Source organism: Coregonus lavaretus, assembly GCF_964263955.1.
Source record: "Coregonus lavaretus genome assembly, chromosome: 9".
Classification (NCBI taxonomy): Eukaryota; Metazoa; Chordata; class Actinopteri; order Salmoniformes; family Salmonidae; genus Coregonus; species Coregonus lavaretus.
This window is the reverse complement of record NC_139996.1, coordinates 2,382,903-2,404,309: the sequence shown is the minus strand read 5'-3', so window position 1 is coordinate 2,404,309 and position 21,407 is coordinate 2,382,903. Positions and strand designations below refer to the sequence as shown.

Sequence of the window (21,407 nt, the reverse complement as noted above, 5' to 3'; positions counted from 1 at the left end):
CTGCCTATACTGATAGATAGGCCTAGTGCACGGTTCTGACTGTCTGTCTGGTGGCTGACCTGCCTATACTGATAGATAGGCCTAGTGCACGGTTCTGACTGTCTGTCTGGTGGCTGACCTGCCTATACTGATAGATAGGCCTAGTGTACGGTTCTGTCTGGTGGCTGACCTGCCTATACTGATAGATAGGCCTAGTGTACGGTTCTGACTGTCTGTCTGGTGGCTGACCTGCCTATACTGATAGATAGGCCTAGTGCACGGTTCTGACTGTCTGGTGGCTGACCTGCCTATACTGATAGATAGGCCTAGTGCACGGTTCTGTCTGTCTGTCTGGTGGCTGACCTGCCTATACTGATAGATAGGCCTAGTGCACGGTTCTGACTGTCTGTCTGGTGGCTGACCTGCCTATACTGATAGATAGGCCTAGTGCACGGTTCTGACTGTCTGGTGGCTGACCTGCCTATACTGATAGATAGGCCTAGTGCACGGTTCTGACTGTCTGGTGGCTGACCTGCCTATACTGATAGATAGGCCTAGTGCACGGTTCTGACTGTCTGGTGGCTGACCTGCCTATACTGATAGATAGGCCTAGTGTACGGTTCTGACTGTCTGGTGGCTGACCTGACTATACTGATAGATAGGCCTAGTGTACGGTTCTGACTGTCTGGTGGCTGACCTGACTATACTGTGCCCCTCCTCTCTCTCTCCGTCCCTCGCTATGAAAGATGTCAGTGTTTGTGATCTCGGAGGAATGGCAACTATTCAGTCTCCACTGTTCCAAAAATACAGAATCTTAGGAGTCGATTCCTAGGGGAATCGAATCTTGACACTCAGAAATGGGAGTAGACTTGCAAGGAGTCGAGGAATCAATTATTTTGAAGTCGACTCTCCACCACTACCTCATCGTCGTTAACAGTTGGAAGAAAGGCAGAGAAAGGCCAGCGGCAGCAGGGAAGTCCTGTATGGCAATACTTTGAGGAGTTAAATGAGAAGGAAATGCAGATTTTGTGAGGTGGAATTGAGGTACAGTAATGGTAGTACAGGTGCAATGCTGAACCATCTGAACGGGTCGCACCGTGAGACCCAAACCATCTGAACGGGTCGCACCGTGAGACCCAAACCATCTGAACGGGTCGCACCGTGAGACCCAAACCATCTGAACGGGTCGCACCGTGAGACCCAAACCATCTGAACGGGTCGCACCGTGAGACCCAAACCATCTGAACGGGTCGCACCGTGAGACCCAACCCATCTGAACGGGTCGCACCGTGAGACCCAAACCATCTGAACGGGTCGCACCGTGAGACCCAAACCATCTGAACGGGTCGCACCGTGAGACCCAAACCATCTGAACGGGTCGCATCGTGAGACCCAAACCATCTGAACGGGTCGCACCGTGAGACCCAAACCATCTGAACGGGTCGCACCGTGAGACCCAAACCGTCTGAACGGGTCGCACCGTGAGACCCAAACCATCTGAACGGGTCGCACCGTGAGACCCAAACCGTCTGAACGGGTCGCACCGTGAGACCCAAACCATCTGAACGGGTGGCACCGTGAGACCCAAACCATCTGAACGGGTGGCACCGTGAGACCCAAACCATCTGAACGGGTCGCACCGTGAGACCCAAACCATCTGAACGGGTCGCACCGTGAGACCCAAACCATCTGAACGGGTCGCACCGTGAGACCCAAACCATCTGAACGGGTCGCACCGTGAGACCCAAACCATCTGAACGGGTCGCACCGTGAGACCCAAACCATCTGAACGGGTCGCACCGTGAGACCCAAACCATCTGAACGGGTCGCACCGTGAGACCCAAACCATCTGAACGGGTCGCACCGTGAGACCCAAACCATCTGAACGGGTCGCACCGTGAGACCCAAACCATCTGAACGGGTCGCACCGTGAGACCCAAACCGTCTGAACGGGTCACACCGTGAGACCCAAACCATCTGAACGGGTGGCACCGTGAGACCCAAACCATCTGAACGGGTGGCACCGTGAGACCCAAACCATCTGAACGGGTGGCACCGTGAGACCCAAACCATCTGAACGGGTCGCACCGTGAGACCCAAACCATCTGAACGGGTCGCACCGTGAGACCCAAACCATCTGAACGGGTCGCACCGTGAGACCCAAACCATCTGAACGGGTCGCACCGTGAGACCCAAACCATCTGAACGGGTCGCACCGTGAGACCCAAACCATCTGAACGGGTCGCACCGTGAGACCCAAACCGTTGCACAGCTGCATTTTGAATTCACGGGGAATTGTAACTGAAAACCGGGAGGGGAAGATTGCAGTTTAAACGGTAAGATTTTTTCCCCATTTGTCACATACCTAATCTAGGAAGACTCTCGCTGCTCTGGAAGACCAGGTGCTTTCGCTCTCCAACGCTGATGTGAGGGAAAACCTTAAAAAGAGTGAATACTCACAAAGCTGCCGGCCCAGATGGCGTCCCTGGCCGAGGCCTCAGAGTGCTGGCGGGCGTCTTCAACCGGTCCCTGTCCCAGGCTGTAGTCCTTACCTGCTTCAAGGAGTCCACCATCATCCCAGTGCCCATGGAAAAACAAGGTGACATGCTCGAATGGTTATCGCACTCACCCCGGTCATCATGAAGCGCTTCGAGAGGCTGGTTATCGCACTCACCCCCGGTCATCATGAAGCGCTTCGAGAGGCTGGTTATCGCACTCACCCCGGTCATCATGAAGCGCTTCGAGAGGCTGGTTATCGCACTCACCCCGGTCATCATGAAGCGCTTCGAGAGGCTGGTTATCGCACTCACCCCGGTCATCATGAAGCGCTTCGAGAGGCTGGTTATCGCACTCACCCCGGTCATCATGAAGCGCTTCGAGAGGCTGGTTATCGCACTCACCCCGGTCATCATGAAGCGCTTCGAGAGGCTGGTTATCGCACTCACCCCGGTCATCATGAAGTGCTTCGAGAGGCTGGTTATGACCCACATCAAGGTCAGCATGCCAGGAAGATCCACGGAAAATGCCATTTATATCGCCTTTCACACGGCCATAACACATCTGGACAAAAGCAACACCTATTTGAGAATGCAGTTCAGCATTCAACACTATTGTTCCCTCCAAGTTCGACACCAAGCTCAGAGCCCCTGGGTCTGGACACCACCCTCTGCAACTGGATCCTGGACTTCCTGACGGGCAGACCACAGGCTGTGAGGATTGGCAACAACACCTCCTCCTCACTGACTCTTAATACAGGGACTCCCCAGGGGTGTGTCCTCACCCCTCTGCTGTACTCCCTGTTCACCCATGACTGCGTGGCTTTGCACGACATCATCAAGTTTGCTGACGACACCACGGTCGTAGGCCTCATAACCAACAACGACGAGTCAGCCTATAGGGAGGAGGTCAGTGAACTGGCATTGTGGTGCCAGGACAACAACTTCTCCCTCAACGTCAGCAAAACAAAGTCAGCAATTTTTAAGTTCCTCGGCGTCCACATAACTGAGGACTTGACGTGGACCAACAGCACCACCACTCTTGTCAAGACGGTGCAACAGTGTCTCTACTTCCTAAGGCGGCTGAAGAAATTCGGCATTCCGCCCCGGGTCCTCTCCAAATACTAGCGTTATACCATCAAGAGCATCCTGACCGGTTGCATCACGGCCTGGTACTGCTCCGTCCATGACCGCAAGGCCCTCCAGAGGTGACTCACTGGAACCATGCTCCCACCCATCCAGGACATTTACACGAAACCGTGACTGAGGAAGGCCCGCAGCATCATCCAGGACCCCCCACACCCCCCAGCCACGAGCTGTTCTCTCCCTTACCGTCGGGCAGACGGTACCGGAGCATGAGGTCTGATACCAACAGGCTCAGAGACAGTTTCTATCTACAAGCCATCAGACTGCTGAACACTTGAACTGGACTGACCCCCTGCTCTGATTCTCTGCAGCTTAGCACCCCCACACACACCCCCCCACACACACACACACACACACACACACACACACACACAGACACACCCACACACACACACCCACACCCACACAGACATACATTCATGCTACACACACATCACACCTGCTACCAGACTTGTAGTATGATTGCTAAATACTGCACAATTTAAACATTTGCCCCCCAATCCCCCCTTCCCCAAAACATGTGTAAATATTGGACTATAAATGGTCCCTTCCTGTATTATACTGATACTAAAATGTCTATTCTATTCTACTGAGACATTTACTTTGTGTTCATATTCTTACCTTGTATTATTTCTTATTGTTGTTGAATTGTCCAGAAGGAACCTGCAAGTAAGCATTTTGTTTGGACGGTGTAAACCATGTGTATCCTGTACATACGACTAATACAACTTGAAACTAATTATGTATGTACATTTATGCAAAATAGATAGTAGATTTGAATATTATTCCAATGTTGGGCTTTTTAGAGACAAATATTTAAATGTGAGTGTGGCTGAGTTGACTCATCTATCTGAGTAGTACACATATTAGCAGCGGTGGAAAAAGTACCCAGTCGTCATACTTGAGTGAAAGTAAAGATACCTTCATAGAAAATGACTCAAGTGAAAGTCACCCAGTAAAATACTACTTGAGTAAAAGTCTAAAAGTATTTGGTTTTAAATATACTTAAGTATCAAAAGTAAATGTAATTGCGCAAATAAACTTAAGTATTAAAAGTAAAAGTACAAGTATAAATAATTTCAAATTCCTTAAATTAACCAAACGGTACCATTTTCTAGTTTTTATTATTTACAGAAAGCCAGGGGCACATCAACACTCAGACATCATTTACAAACATAGCATGTGTGTTTAGTGAGTCCCCCAGATCAGAGGCAGTAGGGATGACCAGGGATGTTCTCTTGATAAGTCTGTGAATTAGGCAATTTTCCTGTCCTGGTAAGCATTCAAAATGTAACGAATACTTTTAGGTGTCAGGGAAAATGTATGAAGTAAAAAGTACATAATTTTCTTTAGGAAATGGAGTGAAGTAAAAGTTGTCAAAAGTAGTACTTTAAAGTATTCTTACTTAAGTACTTTACACCACTGCCTTTAAATCCCTGTGAATGACCTAGAGTAGACCCATAAAACTATTTCATTTGGGACGGTTCATCTTCAGTTCGGGACGATTCTGGAAAGGTGATGAATAAAAGTGAGTTTCGAGCCCTGCTTGGGGGACACCACAGGTGATGGGTTCTGACTTGTCCCCAGTCGTTCCTGCCAGGTAAATAGTTTGTTAAACAGGTGGTGGTGTCTATACTGTTGCCGTATTTTAAAATAGAGACTTTGATTTCAATCAATGCTATTTTCCTCATCCAGGGCTGCATCTAAAGGCCTTTCTGTCAGCCTGATGGAGAGGTTGATTCAGAAGTATGGAGACTCCGTAGTCAGGATGCTGACCGTGCAGTACCGAATGAACAGTAACATCATGACCTGGGCCTCGGAGCAGATGTACCAGGGCAAGCTCACCGCACACAGCTCAGTGGAGAAACATCTGCTCAAGTAACAACTGGCTCCATGGCTGCGTTTACACAGCCAGCCCAATTCTGATCTTTTGCCCAATTATTGGCATCTGGTCTGATTTGGTCAAAATATCAATAATTTAGGCAAAATATCAGAATTGGGCTGCCTGTGTAAACGCAGTCCATTGATCTCACATAAATTATTATACATTTTAATGAGGGTTTAGGATCAGGGTTGGGGTCAATTCCATTTCAAATCAGTGAATTCTGTAATTAAACTGAAAGTCCAATTTTGACTTTCATTCCAGACTTTCAGTTAATTCCTGGATTGACTGAATGAAGTTGACTTTCGCTTTCACTTCATAAATTGAAATGGAATTGACCCCCAACCCTGTAAGGAACCCAGTTCTAACATTGATCTTTCCCCTGAACAGAGATCTCCCAGGAGTAGCCAGTGTTGACGAGACCAGCACCCCTCTCCTCCTCATAGACACAGCAGGGTGTGGGCTCAGTGAGATGGAGGTGACCGACGAACAGTCCAAAGGAAACCAAGGTCAGCTTTCTAAATGTTCTGATAAGGTGTCCTATTCCCTGTTGGTTGGTCGTTTTTATGTATATGATTCTGTTGTGATAATGTTTTTTTACTATTACCAAACCAGAATGTCCCCTAACTCAACACTATGACATAGTCTAAACTAAGAGGAAGCTCACTCGGGTATCTTGTCTTCTTAAATCGAATAAACTAATTGTGATTAACTCTTATTCTGACAAACAGGTGAGGTGGACATTGTGGAACTGCACATCAAAGCGTTGACTGAAGCAGGGGTGAAACCCAAAGACATCGCTGTTATTGCCCCTTATAATCTGCAGGTGAGTCAGGGCTGCTTTTCTGCCGTGTTGAACTTTCACCTCTGTTTTTAGTGGAGATCAGTTGAGTTTTGCAGAGCCCAGTGTGTTGTAAGATCTGAAACGTGTTTGTGACAGAAGGTGGGTGTTCTGATGGTCTGTGTTTTAGGTGGATCTCCTGCGCCAGCGTCTCTCAGCGAGACATCCTGATCTGGAGATCAAGTCTGTAGACGGCTTCCAGGGCAGAGAGAAGGAGGCTGTGGTGCTGACCTTGGTCAGATCCAACAGGAAAGGTAAACTAGTGTGTGTGTGTGTGTGTGTGTGTGTGTGTGTGTGTGTAGTCTGTTTCATCACCAATGTGCTGATGTACTAAGTTTACGTCTCTCCTTCAGGTGAGATAGGGTTCTTAGCTGAGGACCGGAGGATCAACGTGGCGGTGACTCGAGCCAGACGTCACCTGGCCCTAGTGTGTGACACGCAGACCGTCCAGACCCACGCCTTCCTCAAGTCCCTCGTCGATCACATGACCCAGCACGGAGATGTACGCACCGCCTTTGAGTACCTGCAGGTAGGTCAATATCCTTTTGGGATCAATAACGTATCAATCAATCAAGGAATGTTTTTGTAGTCCTCCCCATTTAAATGTAATTATTTTGCTATCGATATTGGCAATACTAGCCAAAAATACAGGGCCTTCAGAAAGTATTGACTTATTCCACATTGTGTTACAGCCTGAATTCAAAATGGATTAAATGTAAAAAAAAATCTCTCACAAATCTACACACATTACCCCCGTAATGACAAAGTGAAAACATCATCCAGTAATCTGCTGTGAGGTCAAAGGCTGTTAATAGAACGGTCATGCTAATACCAGATTATTCACCGTAAGCAGTTTTCTATTTACTGCTCTCGGGTGTCCTCTCCGGCAACTGAGCTAGGAACGGTGCCTGTATCTCTGTAGGGACTGGGTGTATTGATACACCATCCAAAGTGTAATTAATAACTTCACCGTGCTCAAAGGGATATTCAATGTCTGCTTCTTCTTCTTTTTTTACCGTTCTACCAATCAGTGTCCTTCTTTGCGAGGTATTGGAAAACCTCCCTGGTCTTTGTGGTTGAATCTGTGTTTGAGATTCACTGTTCGCTTGAGGGACCTTACAGATAATTGTATGTGTTGGGTACAGAGATGAGGTAGTCATTCAAAAATCATGTTAAAGACTATTATTATAGTCCATGCAACTTATTTGACTTGTTAAGCATTTTTTTTTACTCGTGAACCTTTTTAGGCTTGCCATAACAAAGGGGTTGAATACTTAAGACATTTCAGCTTTTCATTTTAAATTAATTTGTAAAAATGTATAAAAACATAATTCCACTTTGACATTATGGGGTATTGTGTGTAGGCCAGTGACAATAAATCTCAATTTAATCCATTTAAATTTCAGGCTGTAACTAAATACAATTTTGAAAAAGTGAAGGCACTGTGTGTGTGTGTATATATATATATATATATATATATATATATATATATATATATATATATATATATACTGAACAAAAATATAAACGCAACAATTTTAACGATTTTACTGAGTTACAGTTCATATAAGGAAATCAGTCAATTGAAATAAATAAATTAGGCCCTAATCTATGGATTTCACATGACTGGGCAGGGGCACAGCCATGGGTGGGACTAGGCCCACCCACTTGGTAGCCAAGCCCACCCACTGGGGAGCCAGGCCCAGCCAATCAGGATGAGTTTTTCCCCCCCAAAAGGGCTTTATTACAGACAGTTTCATCAGCTGTCCTGGTGGCTGGTCTCAGACGTCCTGCAGGTGAAGAAGCCGGATGTGGAGGTCCTGGGCGGATGTGGTCTGCTATTGTGAGGCCGGTTGGATGTACTGCCAAATTCTCTAAAACGACGTTGGTTCAGAAATGAACATTTAAATTCTCTGGCAACAGCTCTGGTGGACATTCCTGCAGTCAGCATGCCAGTTGCACGCTCCCTCAAAACATGAGACATCTGTGGCATTGTGTTGTGTGACAAGACTACACATTTTAGAGTGGCCTTTTATTGTCCCCAGCACAAGGTGCACCTGTGTAATGGTCATGCTATTTAATCAGCTTATTGATATGGCACACTTGTCAGGTGGATGGATTATCTTGGCAAATGAGAAATGCTCACAAACAGGGATGTAAACAAATGTGTGTAAAAAATGTGAGAGAAATAAGCTTTTTGTGCGAATGGAACATTTCTGGGATGCTACTGTCAGGCCTACGGGCCCTGGCCCTGTGGTGGGGACCATCTGCTACTGTCAGGCCTACGGGCCCTGGCCCTGTGGTGGGGACCATCTGCTACTGTCAGGCCTACGGGCCCTGGCCCTGTGGTGGGGACCATCTGCTACTGTCAGGCCTACGGGCCCTGGCCCTGTGGTGGGGACCATCTGCTACTGTCAGGCCTACGGGCCCTGGCCCTGTGGTGGGGACCATCTGCTACTGTCAGGCCTACGGGCCCTGGCCCTGTGGTGGGGACCATCTGCTACTGTCAGGCCTACGGGCCCTGGCCCTGTGGTGGGGACCATCTGCTACTGTCAGGCCTACGGGCCCTGGCCCTGTGGTGGGGACCATCTGCTACTGTCAGGCCTACGGGCCCTGGCCCTGTGGTGGGGACCATCTGCTACTGTCAGGCCTACGGGCCCTGGCCCTGTGGTGGGGACCATCTGCTACTGTCAGGCCTACGGGCCCTGGCCCTGTGGTGGGGACCATCTGCTACTGTCAGGCCTACGGGCCCTGGCCCTGTGGTGGGGACCATCTGCTACTGTCAGGCCTACGGGCCCTGGCCCTGTGGTGGGGACCATCTGCTACTGTCAGGCCTACGGGCCCTGGCCCTGTGGTGGGGACCATCTGCTACTGTCAGGCCTACGGGCCCTGGCCCTGTGGTGGGGACCATCTGCTACTGTCAGGCCTACGGGCCCTGGCCCTGTGGTGGGGACCATCTGCTACTGTCAGGCCTACGGGCCCTGGCCCTGTGGTGGGGACCATCTGCTACTGTCAGGCCTACGGGCCCTGGCCCTGTGGTGGGGACCATCTGCTACTGTCAGGCCTACGGGCCCTGGCCCTGTGGTGGGGACCATCTGCTACTGTCAGGCCTACGGGCCCTGGCCCTGTGGTGGGGACCATCTGCTACCGTCAGGGGGCTCCCATGGGCTGAGTTGTATCCTGCAAGGTGATCACAACAGACTCATCCACCCTGAGGAGGGGTGCGCTGCACTAAGGCAAATTGATTTGGGGGGGGTATGGACACTGGTGCGGAGCGCACTGCATGTCAATTACCCTGAGTATCTGGCACTCAGGCACTTTCCCCTGTTTTTGTCGGTCCGGCTTATGCTGGACAGAACCAACAATATGTCAGTGGTGGCGTACATCAACAGACAGGGAGAGACACCCTGCCTCCCTGCCACCCTGCCACCCTGCCACCCTGCCTCCCTGCCACCCTGCCTCCCTGCCACCCTGCCTCCCTGCCAACCTGCCACCCTGCCTCCCTGCCACCCTGCCTCCCTGCCACCCTGCCTCCCTGCCACCCTGCCTCCCTGCCACCCTGCCACCCTGCCTCCCTGCCACCCTGCCTCCCTGCCACCCTGCCTCCCTGCCACCCTGCCTCCCTGCCACCCTGCCTCCCTGCCACCCTGCCTCCCTGTCACCCTGCCTCCCTGCCACCCTGCCTCCCTGCCACCCTGCCACCCTGCCACCCTGCCTCCCTGCCAACCTGCCTCCCTGCCACCCTGCCTCCCTGCCACCCTGCCTCCCTGCCACCCTGCCACCCTGCCACCCTGCCACCCTGCCTCCCTGCCACCCTGCCTCCCTGCCACCCTGCCTCCCTGCCACCCTGCCTCCCTGTCACCCTGCCTCCCTGCCTCCCTGCCACCCTGCCTCCCTGCCACCCTGGGGGTTGATGTCCCTCTCCCTCCTAACCTTGGCTCGCTCCCTATTGCTGGGGAGCAGTGCGCACATGCTTTTGCTTTGGGCGACGCATGTCCCCGGTTGCCTCAACTTGGGTGCAGATCTTTTATCCAGGTGGGACCCTCTCTCTCTGGAGTGGCGGCTCTCCCAAGTATGGGACATTTTCGGCAGGGCCGACGTAGATTTTTACGCATCGTGAGAAAACACGCAGTCTAGTTTTCTCGATGAGGGACCCGAGTGCCCCCCTTGGAAACGGGCGCTCTGGCGCCCCAGTGGCCTCGGTCCCCTTCTTTACGCGTTTCCACCAGTGGTTCTGATTCAGCCCAAGTTGGAGAGGGTGCGCCATTTAATTTTGTGGCTTCCCATTAGCCCAGGCAGCCTTGGTTCACGGAGATCAATCGCCTTTTAGGCGGGGACCCGTGGAAACTCCCGTTGTGCAGGGACCTGTTGTCCCAGGCCCACAGGCAGGTTTGGCAAGTGAGGCCAGAGATTCGGATCTCATGGTCCTGGCCCCTGAGAGGGCCAATCTGATGGCTAGAGGTTTACCTCTGAATGTTATTGCTACCATTCAGTCTGCAGGGGCGCCCTCCATGAGATGGCTGTATGCATATAAGTGGCAAGCGTTTTGAGCTCTGGTGCCAAGGTAAAGGAATTGTTCCTTTTCAGTGCTTCTTCAAGGCGCTCTCTAAACAGGGTCTCTCCCACTGGATTGTGGAGGCTATCTCCCTGGCATATAGCAGCAAGGGTTACCTAGTGGAGGCTATCTCCCTGGCATATAGCAGCAAGGGTTACCTAGTGGAGGCTATCTCCCTGGCATATAGTGTCTATCTCCCTGGCATATAGCAGCAAGGGTTACCTAGTGGTGTCTATCTCCCTGGCATATAGCAGCAAGGGTTACCTAGTGGAGGCTATCTCCCTGGCATATAGCAGCAAGGGTTACCTAGTGGAGGCTATCTCCCTGGCATATAGCAGCAAGGGTTACCTAGTGGAGGCTATCTCCCTGGCATATAGCAGCAAGGGTTACCTAGTGGAGGCTATCTCCCTGGCATATAGCAGCAAGGGTTACCTAGTGGAGGCTATCTCCCTGGCATATAGCAGCAAGGGTTACCTAGTGGTGTCTATCTCCCTGGCATATAGCAGCAAGGGTTACCTAGTGGAGGCTATCTCCCTGGCATATAGCAGCAAGGGTTACCTAGTGGTGGCTATCTCCCTGGCATATAGCAGCAAGGGTTACCTAGTGGTGGCTATCTCCCTGGCATATAGCAGCAAGGGTTACCTAGTGGAGGCTATCTCCCTGGCATATAGCAGCAAGGGTTACCTAGTGGAGGCTATCTCCCTGGCATATAGCAGCAAGGGTTACCTAGTGGTGTCTATCTCCCTGGCATATAGCAGCAAGGGTTACCTAGTGGTGTCTATCTCCCTGGCATATAGCAGCAAGGGTTACCTAGTGGTGGCTATCTCCCTGGCATATAGCAGCAAGGGTTACCTAGTGGTGGCTATCTCCCTGGCATATAGCAGCAAGGGTTACCTAGTGGTGTCTATCTCCCTGGCATATAGCAGCAAGGGTTACCTAGTGGTGGCTATCTCCCTGGCATATAGCAGCAAGGGTTACCTAGTGGTGGCTATCTCCCTGGCATATAGCAGCAAGGGTTACCTAGTGGTGGCTATCTCCCTGGCATATAGCAGCAAGGGTTACCTAGTGGAGGCTATCTCCCTGGCATATAGCAGCAAGGGTTACCTAGTGGAGGCTATCTCCCTGGCATATAGCAGCAAGGGTTACCTAGTGGAGGCTATCTCCCTGGCATATAGCAGCAAGGGTTACCTAGTGGAGGCTATCTCCCTGGCATATAGCAGCAAGGGTTACCTAGTGGAGGCTATCTCCCTGGCATATAGCAGCAAGGGTTACCTAGTGGAGGCTATCTCCCTGGCATATAGCAGCAAGGGTTACCTAGTGGAGGCTATCTCCCTGGCATATAGCAGCAAGGGTTACCTAGTGGAGGCTATCTCCCTGGCATATAGCAGCAAGGGTTACCTAGTGGAGGCTATCTCCCTGGCATATAGCAGCAAGGGTTACCTAGTGGTGTCTATCTCCCTGGCATATAGCAGCAAGGGTTACCTAGTGGTGTCTATCTCCCTGGCATATAGCAGCAAGGGTTACCTAGTGGTGGCTATCTCCCTGGCATATAGCAGCAAGGGTTACCTAGTGGTGTCAGCGCCCACTCCACCAGGGGTCTGCCGGCGTCTTGGGCGTTTGTTTTTAATAGGAGATATTTGTGCTGCTGCGAGTTGGGCATCACCACACTATTGTGAAGTTTTATGTCTTGGATGTCACTGCTCCCAGTGTAGCCCACAGCGTGCTTACGGTTGGGACCGGGGAAAGTCACTAGGCAGCACGCCGTGTGCGCAATACCCAGACGGTTGCATCTGGCGGGGTCAGGTCTGGGTGGTCTGCCACGGGCCGTTTCATTTGGTATCCGTTGGGGCCGGCTTGGGGCGTGATTATATTTCCCCATAGCAAGTTGTACCGAAATTGACTGACTGAAAGGGAACGTAACATTATGACTATATAACTACTGTTCCCTGAATGAGGGAAACTAGGTACAACACCTGTTTTGCCCCGCGCCGCCCGTTCCTGGGCTCGGTGAAGAGCGGGATTAACTTGAAGGAATTAATCCGAGCCTCACGCTTATCACCTGTGGAAGGCGGGGCTTCTAGCGAGGCGCGGATTTCATTGGCCTTGTCAGGCGTGTAGATCCTTCAACCGAAGTCGCGAGAGTGCAACTCCCATAGTATGTTGTACCTCGTTTCCCTCTGAGGGAACAGTAGTTAGTCATAACATTACGATATTGGCAATACTAGCCTAAAATATATCGATATTGGCAATACTAGCCAAAAAAATATTGATTACGATATTGGCAATACTAGTCTAAAAAAATATTGTTATCCATATCGGCAATATTAGCCTGAGAAATAAGTTGGTATAAATCCATCCCTACCTACAGGACATTGTGCCCCAGAACTACACCAGAGACCACAGAGACACCAAGACTAACAACACTAAAGCTACTGCTAGCAGCTCTTCCTCCAATAAGCAGAAGGGCCAGGCTGGGAGCAAAGTGGAGCCAGGACACAAGAGGACCTCTGGGGGGAACAAGTCCCAGGGAGGAGACCCCCAGACCCAGACCCAGACCCGGACAGGTTCAGGTGTGGCGTCACTCGTACACTGTAATAATATGGACATCAAGGTTAACGGTTTGGGGAGGCTGGTTTTCCAGACACAGATTAAGCCTAGTCCTAGACTACAAAATCAAGCTCAATGGAGAACCTCAATTGAAAAATACTTTTTTTATTGCAGGTTTAATCTAACCCCTTGCTGTGGTAGTGATACAGAAATATGCACGCAACTCAAAAATGAATCAAAACTTTGAACATGTTCACGTTGATTCGCATGACACAGGTCCCAGCGCACAGAGCGGAGCCAGACGTTCCACCCCCACAGAGGAGGAGCAGAGACAGACCCAGATGAAGTACCTGGAGATCAAGGACCAGGTGGAGTGGTTCCTACGGGACCCAGACCAGACTGAGCTACGGTTTCCCTCGACCCTCAACTCCCACGACCGCCTGCTGGTTCACCAGGTATATAATGCTTTGTTGACTGACAGTTTTTATTAGTGTGCTTGCATCTGCAACTTAACTTCTACCGCTACCATTAAAATACTTCTGGACAGCTGAAACAAGCACCGTTTTTCTTCAGGAAAATTACCTTTTTGTAGTTGTACATTTATCAATGTACAAATTGTGGTGAGGCTTTTCATTTTGTGTTTCTCTTCGACACCGCAGAGGAGCTGGGCCTGTGTTGTACTTTGTTTGTTACTGTGCAAATAAATACAACTAAAATCTAAAACAGGTTGCAGAGGAGCTGGGCCTGAACCATGAGAGCCAGGGAGAGGGAAAGGACAGATGCATCACCGTCTCCAGACTCCCAGCAGGGCCTAGCGAGGCTGGGGAAGGAGAGGGGCAACAATCCCTACAACCAGCAGCCGTCCTGGAGGGAGAGAAGAGCGTCACAGAGCCTCCTGCAGGACCTTCATGTCAACCAGCAGCCGTCCTGGAGGGAGAGAAGAGCGTCACAGAGCCTCCTGCGGGACCTTCATGTCAACCAGCAGCCGTCCTGGAGGGAGAGAAGAGCGTCACAGAGCCTCCTGCAGGACCTTCATGTCAACCAGCAGCACCTGTAGATCTGAAGACTTTACATCTGGAACGAATGAGACGGGAGCAGGAGAAGAGGGAGGAGAAGCATCTAGAAGCATCAGCCGTCCGTTCAGCAGGACAGACTCCGTCTGCTAAGAAGACCAAGGCAAAAGGTTAGTGTAAAAAATGTTTGATCAACATTTGTCAAGGCTCACTCTAATTGCCTGCTTCATGTTTGATCCGATATTTATATTGATCATTTCTCTCCCCTTAGGGAAGACCAAGAAGACCAAAGCGGGTGCCTGTGAGATCGCTGCGGCTGCCACAGCGGACGATGACTTCGACACCCTAATAGATGCTGTGTTGAAGGCAGAACGCGTCTGTAGTTTTGTCAAGTGTAAAACGTCAGTAGTTCATCTGGGACAACTCTGTCTGTTCTGCAACAGACAGTACTGCCTCGGTCACCACATCCCTGAGGTAAGACTCAGTACTGCCTCGGTCACCACATCCCTGAGGTAAGACTCAGTACTGCCTCGGTCACCACATCCCTGAGGTAAGACTCAGTACTGCCTCGGTCACCACATCCCTGAGGTAAGACTCAGGTTGTTTCTAGATGTAGGAAAATCATTTTCTGCCTGTATTGTGTTCCACTGTATAGTATACATTGGCGTTTTTAGCTGTCAGAGTTAATCCGTTAACTCGAGTTCATTTAATCAAGATGTCTATATTCTTGTAATGTTTTTAGCATGAAAAATCATAAGTCCAATGCAGCCGTTTTGATCTCTATCAAATCATTTCTGGTTAACAAATAAGTACCTTACTATGATTGTTTTTAATTAAAATGGCCAAAGACACAAAAATAGCTTCTTAGCAAAATGCAATTTCTCAAGCAAGAATGTATCTAGGACAGTCTGTAAGTGGTCTGAGGGGGAGGGGCCTAATGGGAGAAAACCAGCTCTTATTGGCAGAGAAGAGGGCAAACTCTCTTTGTTATTGGTCTACATTTTACATTTACATTTTAGTCATTTAGCAGACGCTCTTATCCAGAGCCCTAATTTTTAGTAACTCTTATCTACCAATGGTCACGTTAAGGAATATTTTGTATTTGGTAGACTGAATTTAGTTTCACATTTTTGAAAACGGTCTTCTCTGATGTAACTGTGTTGTAACTCCACTATGTACTGTGTTGTAACTCCTCTATGTACTGTGGTGTAACTCCTCTATGTACTGTGGTGTAACTCCTCTATGTACTGTGGTGTAACTCCTCTATGTACTGTGTTGTAACTCCTATATGTACTGTGGTGTAACTCCTCTATGTACTGTGTTGTAACTCTATGTTGTAACTCCTCTGTGTTGTAACTCCTCTATGTACTGTGTTGTAACTCCTCTATGTACTGTGTTGTAACTCCTCTGTGTTGTAACTCCTCTGTGTTGTAACTCCTCTATGTACTGTGTTGTAACTCCTCTATGTACTGTGTTGTAACTCCTCTATGTACTGTGTTGTAACTCCTCTATGTACTGTGTTGTAACTCCTCTATGTTGTAACTCCTCTGTGTTGTAACTCCTCTATGTACTGTGTTGTAACTCCTCTATGTACTGTGTTGTAACTCCTCTATGTACTGTGTTGTAACTCCTCTATGTACTGTGTTGTAACTCCTCTGTGTTGTAACTCCTCTATGTACTGTGTTGTAACTCATCTGTGTACTGTGTTGTAACTCATCTATGTACTGTGTTGTAACTCCTCTATGTACTGTGTTGTAACTCCTATATGTACTGTGTTGTAACTCCTATATGTACTGTGTTGTAACTCCTCTATGTACTGTGTTGTAACTCCTCTATGTACTGTGTTGTAACTCCTCTATGTACTGTGTTGTAACTCCTCTATGTACTGTGTTGTAACTCCTCTATGTACTGTGTTGTAACTCCTCTATGTAACTGTGTTGTAACTCATATGTACTGTGTTGTAACTCCTCTGTGTTGTAACTCCTCTATGTACTGTGTTGTAACTCCTCTATGTACTGTGTTGTAACTCCTCTATGTAACTGTGTTGTAACTCCTATGTACTGTGTTGTAACTCCTCTGTGTTGTAACTCCTCTATGTACTGTGTTGTAACTCCTCTGTGTTGTAACTCCTCTATGTACTGTGTTGTAACTCCTCTATGTACTGTGTTGTAACTCCTCTATGTAACTGTGTTGTAACTCATATGTACTGTGTTGTAACTCCTCTGTGTTGTAACTCCTCTATGTACTGTGTTGTAACTCCTCTATGTACTGTGTTGTAACTCCTCTATGTAACTGTGTTGTAACTCATATGTACTGTGTTGTAACTCCTATGTGTTGTAACTCCTCTATGTACTGTGTTGTAACTCCTCTGTGTTGTAACTCCTATATGTACTGTGTTGTAACTCCTCTATGTACTGTGTTGTAACTCCTCTATGTACTGTGTTGTAACTCCTCTATGTACTGTGTTGTAACTCCTCTATGTACTGTGTTGTAACTCCTCTATGTAACTGTGTTGTAACTCATATGTACTGTGTTGTAACTCCTCTGTGTTGTAACTCCTCTATGTACTGTGTTGTAACTCCTCTATGTAACTGTGTTGTAACTCCTATGTACTGTGTTGTAACTCCTCTGTGTTGTAACTCCTCTATGTACTGTGTTGTAACTCCTCTGTGTTGTAACTCCTCTATGTACTGTGTTGTAACTCCTCTATGTACTGTGTTGTAACTCCTCCAGGTCCATGGGTGTGGAGATCAAGCCAAGGCCAATGCCAGGATGAGGATTAGTAAAGAAGGTGTGCTGTATGCTGGTAGTGGACACAAGGACAGGTCTGTAGATCCTAACAAGAAGGCCTATCTACACAGGAAGCTGGACTCCAAACTCAAAGGCATGGAAAAGCAGCGGAAGACCAAACCCAAAGAGAAGGAGAATAATTGACCTTTTTAAATCCAGTTTGTCAATGACTGTAAACTCTGAGGATGACCATATGTGGGCTAAATAGATATAATTATTTAAACAGATTACTGCTAGATCATTTCAACCTGTCTGTCAATATCTTGTGTTAATATGGTGTATATAACTCAATGTGTCTCATACTCACACATACAGGACATCCAGTAAAGGGTGTTGTCCATTAACTTAGAGAATATAAATGTGTCTTTTATGCTCACAACCCAGTCCCCCGAGAGACACACCCCCTGCTGGACTGGAGGCAATGGGTCATCTGCAGTGCCGCGCCTCTGAAACAATTTGTAGGGGGTTAGTGCCTTGGTCATTGGCACAACGGCAAGGGACGGTATCTAGGATGATTTCAGCAACCCTCCGGTTGCCGGCTCACTATGCACCAGATTTTCCCATCTGAGCTGGGATTCGTACTGGCAACCCTCCGGGTGCTGGCCCGCTTCTCTAACCACTAGGCTACTTTAATATTATTAAATATTTCTAGACTTTTATCAATGATTTTGATTATGGTTGACATTAGTCTTTTTGTCGAAGATGCTACTAAAGTATATTTTTTGTTTGTTTTATCTGATCATGTACTTGCAACCTTTTGTAGGCCCGTGGATCGATTTCCAAATTATATAAAATGTAAATAAATGGAGTTCAGTCGGGGTGTCAACTTACTAGTAGAAAACACAAGGTGCCGTTTCGAAATGTAGTTGTGCATCATCCCTCAACTAGCCCATGTCGGCAAAAAAATAAATAATTGATTGGTAAGGGGCGCTGCACTGCAGATGACCCATTGCCTCCAGTCCAGCAGGGGGGGTGTGTCTCGGGGGACTGGGTTGTGACCATAAAGACATATTTCCATTCTCTAAGTTAATGGACAATAAAGTACTACCGGCCAGCAACTAAGTTTCACTTGGGGCCCTGAGCCCGGTTGCATAAAACATCTTAAGTGTTTCCCTTAAGGATTTCCCTTAGGTAAGGGGAAATGATTCCTTAAGGGAATTGTTTAAGGGCGTTGCGCGCATACGTCCAGTAAGGGGCCGTCCATTTGCCATATGGTGAGTCCCACCGATCATACGGACGCCGCCGTTTCGGGTCCTTATGTAGGTAAGGGCATACTTAAGGGGTTTAAGTCATGTAAGGGCATACTTAAGGGGTTTTATGGTAGTTTGAAGTCATGTAAGGCGGGAGATGACCCGATTCACTCACTGAACGTCTCATCAAAGAGCATTTATTTTGGGAGATCGCAAAATAGAACTTCTACATTCAAGACAGGAGGAAACAAGTTGATTCAGAAGATAATAAAACATGTTTCTCTACTTTAATCTCAGCTTGTTTCTATTACTTTCTAGCACATCGAGCTAACTTACAGAGTAGGTAGCTAGCTAGCTAGCCAGGTAGCTAGCCAAGTAGCTAGCTTTGTAGGCAATGGATTGTGCCCCTTCCATTGTTTCGCTAAGTAGCTAGCTAGCTTTACACCTAGCTAGCTGGTTGATGTTTTCCTTTTTGCAACCAGGGCAGAGGAAAACATTCACCTGCACAAATTCACCTTAAAATGTTTTGTGCAACTGACTTAGTCAACCAGGACCAGGTGGCATAAAACGTCTGAAGTTATTTTTCTCCTCATAATTGCCCTGAAAGTTTCCTTAACTTTAAGTCAGTTGCACAAAACATTTTAAGGTGAATTTCCCCCATAAATTAAGTGAAAAAGTTAAGGGTGCCCATGAGGTCCCTGAACTGCTTCATTCAGTATGGATATAAATGGAAACAGCATTTGTGGAGGTGCCCTGGTTTCAATAAATCAAATTAAATTTTATTTGTCACATATACACGTGTTTAGCAGATGTTATTACGGGTGTAGCGAAATGCTTGTGCTTCTAGCTCTGACAGTGCAGTAATATCTAACAAGTAATATCTAACAATTTCACAACATATACACACAAATCTAGTAAGGAATGGAATTTAAGAATATATACATATATGGACTAAGATACAGTAGAATATTATAGAATAGAATGCAGTATATACATATGAGATGAGTAGTGCAAGATATGGAAACATTATTAAAGTGACTAGTGTTCCATTTCTTAAAGTGGCCAGTGATTTCAATAGGCAGCAGCAGCCTCTAATGTGCTAGTGATGGCTATTTAACAGTCTGATGGCCTTGAGATAGAAGCTGTTTTTCAGTCTCTCGGTCCCAGCTTTGATGCACCTGTACTGACCTCGCCTTCTGGATGATAGCGGGGTGAACAGGCAGTGGCTCGGGTGGTTGATGTCCTTGATTATCTTTTTGGCCTTCCTGTGACATCGGGTGCTGTATGTGTCTTGGAGGGCGGGTAGTTTGCCCCCGATAATGCGTTCGGCAGACCGCACCACCCTCTGGAGAGCCCTGCGGTTGTGGGCGGTGCAGTTGCCGTACCAGGCGGTGATACAGCCCGACAGCCCGACAGGATGAGTCGGACGGCAGAGTGAAGGAAAAGCAGCCAACAAGTGCTCAGTATATGTGGGAACTCCTTCAAGACTGTTGGAAAAGCATTCCAGGTGAAGCTGGTTGAGAGAACGCCAAGAGTGTGCAAAGCTGTCATCAAGGCAAAGGGTGGCTATTTGAAGAATCTCAAATATCAAATATATGTTGATTTGTTTAACACTTTTTTGGTTACTACATGATTCCATATGTGTTATTTCATAGTTTTGATGTCTTCACTATAATTCTACAATGTAGAAAATAGTAAAAAAATAAAGAAAAACCCTTGACTGAGTAGGTGTGTCCAAACTTCTGACTGGTAGTGTGCATTCATACATATACCTACTGTAGGTCAGGGCCCGGTTGCATAAAACATCTGAAGTATTTCCCTTAAGGAATAGTTTTCCCTTACCTAAGGGCGTTGCATAGAGCCCCTCAAATATTTCCTAAGATAAAGGCATCATTATTTAAGGATTTTATGGCAGAAAGAGTATCTGGTTACCAAGGAGACACACAGCCTGGAATCGAACCGGGGGTCTGTAGTGACGCCTCAAGCACTGAGATGCAGTGCCTTAGACCGCTGCGCCACTCGGGAGCCCAGTACATGGAGTACACAGTGCAGTGAAATGCTTCCTTGCAGGTTAACCTCACGACAATGCATCAACAATAGAACAAGTAAGTGAATAAAAAAAATAAAAAGCTCAATGAAATCATTTCTCCAATTTAATAATGGGCAGTTTTTTTTTACAAATACTTACATAGCCTATATGGAAATAACAGACATGAGCCAAGCATGTTTCATTTAGTTAGTTCGACCACCTCAACATTGCTCATTTTATACAGGGTGGTGCAACTCAATATTAGGAAGGTGTTCTTAATGTTTGGTATACTCTGTGGATGTTACACATCATACAAGCCTGCATACAGAGCATTCAGAAAGTATTCAGACCCCTTGACTTTTTCCACATTTTGTTACGTTACAGCCTTATTCTAAAATTGATTAAATAGTTGTTGTTTTTTCTCATCAATCTACACACAATACCCCATAATGAGAAAGCAAAAACAGGTTTTTAGACATTTTTGCCAATTTATTACAAATAACAAAAATAAATACCTTATTTACATAAGTATTCAGACCCTTTGCTATGAGACTCGAAATTGAGCTCAGGTGCATCCTGTTTCCATTGATCATCCTTGAGATGTTTCTACAACTTGATTGGAGTCCACCTGTGGTAAATTCAATTGATTGGACGTGATTTGGAAAGGCAAACACCTGTCTATATAAGGTCCCACAGTTGACAGTGCGTGTCAAAGCCCGGACTTGAACCTGATTGAACATCTCTGGAGAGACCTGAAAATAGCTGTGCAGCGACGCTCCCCATCCAACCTGACAGAGCTTGAGAGGATCTGCAGAGAAGAATGGGAGAAACTCCCCAAATACAGGTGTGAAGGAAAAAGAACTATTTAATCCATTTTAGAATAAGGCTGTAACGTAAAACAAAATGTGGAAAAAGTCAAGGGGTCTGAATACTTTTCGAA

General features: G+C 47.6%; 1 protein-coding gene across 1 annotated transcript in view; it reads left to right on the top strand.

Moving 5' to 3' along the window:
• Nucleotides 1–17,631, top strand: part of LOC311134767 (DNA-binding protein SMUBP-2-like) — a 35,296-nt gene extending 17,665 nt beyond the window's left edge. The window contains exons 10-19 of the mRNA XM_084168545.1: nt 5,316–5,498; nt 5,893–6,011; nt 6,234–6,328; nt 6,474–6,597; nt 6,697–6,872; nt 13,267–13,468; nt 13,722–13,900; nt 14,172–14,628; nt 14,730–14,932; nt 17,192–17,631. Coding sequence (XP_084024671.1) covers nt 5,316–5,498; nt 5,893–6,011; nt 6,234–6,328; nt 6,474–6,597; nt 6,697–6,872; nt 13,267–13,468; nt 13,722–13,900; nt 14,172–14,628; nt 14,730–14,932; nt 17,192–17,392 — 1,939 coding nt within the window. The 3' untranslated portion in view covers nt 17,393–17,631. The remainder of the gene's footprint in view (nt 1–5,315; nt 5,499–5,892; nt 6,012–6,233; nt 6,329–6,473; nt 6,598–6,696; nt 6,873–13,266; nt 13,469–13,721; nt 13,901–14,171; nt 14,629–14,729; nt 14,933–17,191) is intronic.
• Nucleotides 17,632–21,407: the final 3,776 nt, after the last annotated feature.